Raw genomic sequence first — 2,837 nt, forward strand, 5'->3', positions numbered from 1 at the left:
CAAGTTTCATAGTCAAAGAGGTGCAAGACCCATCGTGTCAGTGGAGTACAGCCTTAACCTGAGTCTCTGGTGGCTCCTCTGGTATCACAATAGGATATTGGGACAGTCCAGTTTGGCACCACCATGATCTTTCCTTGCGGATCCCTATTCTTTCCGTGCTCCCGACTGTCCAGACTGGACATCCCTAATACCAATCCCACCTCTCCCTGACTAGTCCCCTCTGCAATCATTACTTTGCACCTCCCAGGTCACTCAGTGGTAGCGCTCTTTTGTGATGGGCACAAGCCAATATCTTTTGCACACTCATTCACCCAGCACTCTTCCTATGATATTAAATAATGGGTGGATTCCAGACAATTAGAGCGACAAAGCACCTCTACGTGATTACTCCATTGCCTGCTTTCCCCAAAAAAATCTAAGCCTGTATCCAAATATCATTTTCATTTTACTTAGTAACACATGCAACAACATAGGGAACAATGCAAAAAAAATATCATTATATAAAATAGATATAAAAAATAGAATTTGTTCAGAATTGTTTCTGACTATGACCTTGTTCTTGAGCTCTAATTTTCAGATTTGTCTTCAGTTCACCTTGGTCCGATATATAAAAAACCTTTCTCACCATGGAAAAGGAAAATGACAGCCAAGTGACAGAATTTATTCTTCTGGGATTTTCTACTGACCACGTTGTACAAGTTCTACTTTTCCAGATATTCTTGATCCTGTATATAACCACCTTGGCTGGGAATCTTCTGCTCATCGTGGCGGTAAGATATGACCATCGCCTGCACAATTCTATGTATATCTTCTTGGCTAACTTGTCCTTCCTAGACATCTGCTTCACCTCCTTTATCGTTCCCAAGATGCTTGTCAATTTCGTGGTTGAGAAGAAGAGTATTTCCTACGTCGGATGCTTGGTCCAGGTGTATGGCTTCCTTCTTCTTGGTGACACTGAGTGCATTCTCTTGGCTTTTATGGCTTACGATCGATATGTCGCCATCAGCAATCCCTTACGTTACAATGTGATCATGAAGACAATGACATGTGTTGGAATGATAAGTGCTTCATGGTTGACGGGAAGCGTCGTATCGTCAGTGGACATTTATCTTCTGTGTCAACTCACATTTTGTAAGTTCACCCCAATTGACCACTTCTTCTGTGAAGCTCCGTCGTTGATGGAGCTCTCATGCAATGATCTTTCCCTCTTTAATGTGGTCGTGGTGAAGTTGGTCGGGAGCTCCATATTTCTCCTTGTTCCTCTCTCATGTATCCTTTACTCATATGGCCACATCATTCTGGCAGTTCTGAAGATCCGCTCCAGCAGATACAAGGCTTTCTCCACTTGCATCTCCCACTTGATCATAGTCATCCTCTTCTATGGCACAGCCATTATAATATATACGAAGCCCCAATATTCGGGGCACTTATCGGATAAGCTTTTATCTGTGTTTTATACAACGGTCACCCCAATGCTGAACCCCATTATCTACAGCCTAAGAAATAAAGATGTCCAAGGGGCCATTCAACATCTCAAGAGATCCACAATGAAGTCCTAGCCTCATGTTCGATGCTCCATTCTTGGTGGTTGCAGCCTATGGACTGTGCATTGCTGTGGTCTGTTCTCTTAAGGGGCCTTCTCAGATGTTACTGGGTGTATCATTTACATGCATGGAGTTGCACTTTGTGCTATTCTTTGCAGGTCAGCTGGAGTACGCACGTGTGGCTCTGTGATTGGGCAACAGAGGGAGTTTAATCAAGGACGCAACTAAATTGGATACTGTGGTGGCAGTTGTATTTAAGCCCTTGAGCCTAGGAAAAATTAAAAGGTCCCTTTGGCACAGAATAGAAGACCAATACTGCTAAAGAATCGTAATGGTTGAGGCCTTGTTAGACATTTTGCATTGGGACCCACAAGCTTCAAGTTACAGGATTGAGCTGAAAGATGGCTCTGGGTGGAGCATGTTTGTGCACATACATTTCCCCACCATCCGATGGAGCAGAGAAGAGCCCATTTAGGGAGGAGGTTTGATGACATTCTGGGAGAGGGTGGACTTATTGTTTGCGGTGATGAAGGTCTTTGCAGTAATTAGATCTCGTTTGGACCACCTATATAGTGGAAATAAAATAAACAAAAAAAGTCGCACTCTGTAGCGCTAAAGCATATCAATGTGAAATAGATGAAATATCAATAGCAATACGGCTTCTGAATACTAGGACAAAATGAGACGCTTAGCACATAAATTGACCAATTCATGCATGCCCAGCAACCAACGACAAGGTGGTCTCAAAACTGCTGGGTCCTAACGTGTCTAGTGTGAATACCTCTCTAAGACTGAAGTCTGAATTCCTGGGTAGATGGGAATACCTCTCTTCCAAATCTGATTTTATGGGTAGGTAGGACCCTGCTGCAATTAAAATTCACCACATGCTGAAGGGCGGAGTGCTCGATCAGAAAGCTAATATACAATGACAAAAAGATTGACTGGCACTTCCAAGCTAATGTGAACACAACATTCAAATTCACTCTAGCTTGGAAGTGCCTGTCAGTTTTTTGTCATTTGTACAGTATGTTAGCTTACTGACTGAGCACTCTGCCCTCCAGCATGTGGTGGATTTTAATTGGAGTAGGGTCCTACCTACCCATAGGAATCAGACTTGGAAGAGACACCCCCTGAAGAAGTGCATACGGAACGCGCGTCGGGGTGGAGGGACACTGCACCGAATCCACACATCTAGTAAGTATTCTTAGAAAGGTTTCCATAACTTATATAGGCCTTGTCAGCCAACTATTCAGCCAATATGGGGGATTAGTGGCAGTGGCACACAGAGTACGA

The 2,837-nt window shown here is 43.5% G+C and overlaps 1 protein-coding gene across 1 annotated transcript; it reads left to right on the plus strand.

The window, feature by feature from the left end:
• The first annotated feature begins 626 nt into the window (after positions 1-626).
• Positions 627-1,559, plus strand: LOC138637961 (olfactory receptor 2D3-like). The gene has a single exon (XM_069726883.1). The coding sequence runs from the start codon at positions 627-629 to the stop codon at positions 1,557-1,559; it is 933 nt and encodes a 310-aa protein (XP_069582984.1).
• The last annotated feature ends 1,278 nt before the right edge of the window (positions 1,560-2,837 follow it).

This window comes from Ranitomeya imitator, chromosome 5 (genome assembly GCF_032444005.1).
Source record: "Ranitomeya imitator isolate aRanImi1 chromosome 5, aRanImi1.pri, whole genome shotgun sequence".
Taxonomy (NCBI): domain Eukaryota; kingdom Metazoa; phylum Chordata; class Amphibia; order Anura; family Dendrobatidae; genus Ranitomeya; species Ranitomeya imitator.